Source organism: Aplysia californica, unplaced genomic scaffold (assembly GCF_000002075.1).
Source record: "Aplysia californica isolate F4 #8 unplaced genomic scaffold, AplCal3.0 scaffold00123, whole genome shotgun sequence".
Lineage (NCBI taxonomy): Eukaryota > Metazoa > Mollusca > Gastropoda > Aplysiida > Aplysiidae > Aplysia > Aplysia californica.
The window spans coordinates 699,619-700,696 of NW_004797393.1; the positions used below are offsets into that span (position 1 = coordinate 699,619).

Genomic DNA, 1,078 nt, shown 5'->3' on the forward strand with positions numbered 1-1,078 from the left:
GATAGATAGATAGATAGATAGATAGATAGATAGATAGATAGATAGATAGATAGATGTTCGTATATAGATAGATAGATAGATAGATGTTCGTATATAGATAGATAGAGAGAAAGATGTACATAGATGTCTTGCTACTGACTGATACAATTCAAATGTGGTCACCATTTCTTCCTCCAGGCATTCAGAACCAGAAGCCTATCTCAGAAGACCCACGGCGTGCTGTAGAACTCTTGGGGGCCCTTGTCCTGGTCAACTTTTGCCACTGGGAGAATTTCGTAGACGGCCGCTTCCTCTGTTTCGGGAATTCGGAGAGTGAGGAGACCGGTGGAGCTGTGAGCGACGCTCCTAGCGCCCAGGAGGGGGAGAAAAAAAGGAACAGCGGCTTCTCCAACGCCGTGCTCAAAGTGAGACATGAGCTGGCTGAAGGTCGATTCTACCCTTACGTCGTGGCCAACCTTCTCAAGATCGGGCTCATTGTGTGGATGGTGAGGGCGGACGATTGTTTGTTTGTGTGTCTATGTTTGTTTGTTTGTGTAATGTGTTTGTTTGTTTAATTTGGGTGTTTGTTTGTTTGCGACGTTGGCTGTATGAGGGTCTATTCTACCCTTATATCGTGGAGAACCTTTTCAAGATCGGGCTCTTTGTTTGTTTGTGTGTTTGTGTGTGTGTTTGTTTATGTGTTTGTGTGTGTGTTTGTTTGTTTGCTTGTTTGAGTGTGTTTGTTTGTTTGGTTGGTTGGTTGGTTGATTGTTTGATTTGTGTGCTTGTTTGTTTGTTTGTTTGTTTGTTTGTTTGTGTGTTTGTTTGTTTGTGTGTTTGTTTGTTTGTTTGTTTGTTTGTTTGTTTGTGTGTTTGTTTGTTTGTTTGTTTGTTTGCGACGTGAGCTGTCTGAAGGTCGGTTCTACCCTTTTATTGTGGCGAACTTTTTCAAGATCGGGCTCATTGTTTGTTTGTGTATATGTGTTTGTTAGTTTGTTTATTTAGTTGGTTGGTTGGTTGGTTGGTTGATTGTTTGATTTTTGTGTATGTTTGTTGGTTTGTTCGTTTCTTTGTTTTAATTACGAGAGTGATTTTTATA

At 40.7% G+C, this 1,078-nt stretch overlaps 1 protein-coding gene across 1 annotated transcript in view; it reads left to right on the plus strand.

Annotated features, from left to right (window-relative positions):
* LOC101861723 (chitin synthase chs-2) overlaps positions 1-1,078 on the plus strand; it is a gene marked incomplete at its 3' end in the record, with an annotated part of 78,176 nt that overhangs the window by 37,775 nt on the left and 39,323 nt on the right. Inside the window, 1 exon segment of the mRNA XM_035969176.1 lies at positions 178-485. Within this exon segment, the coding sequence (XP_035825069.1) occupies positions 178-485 (308 nt within the window).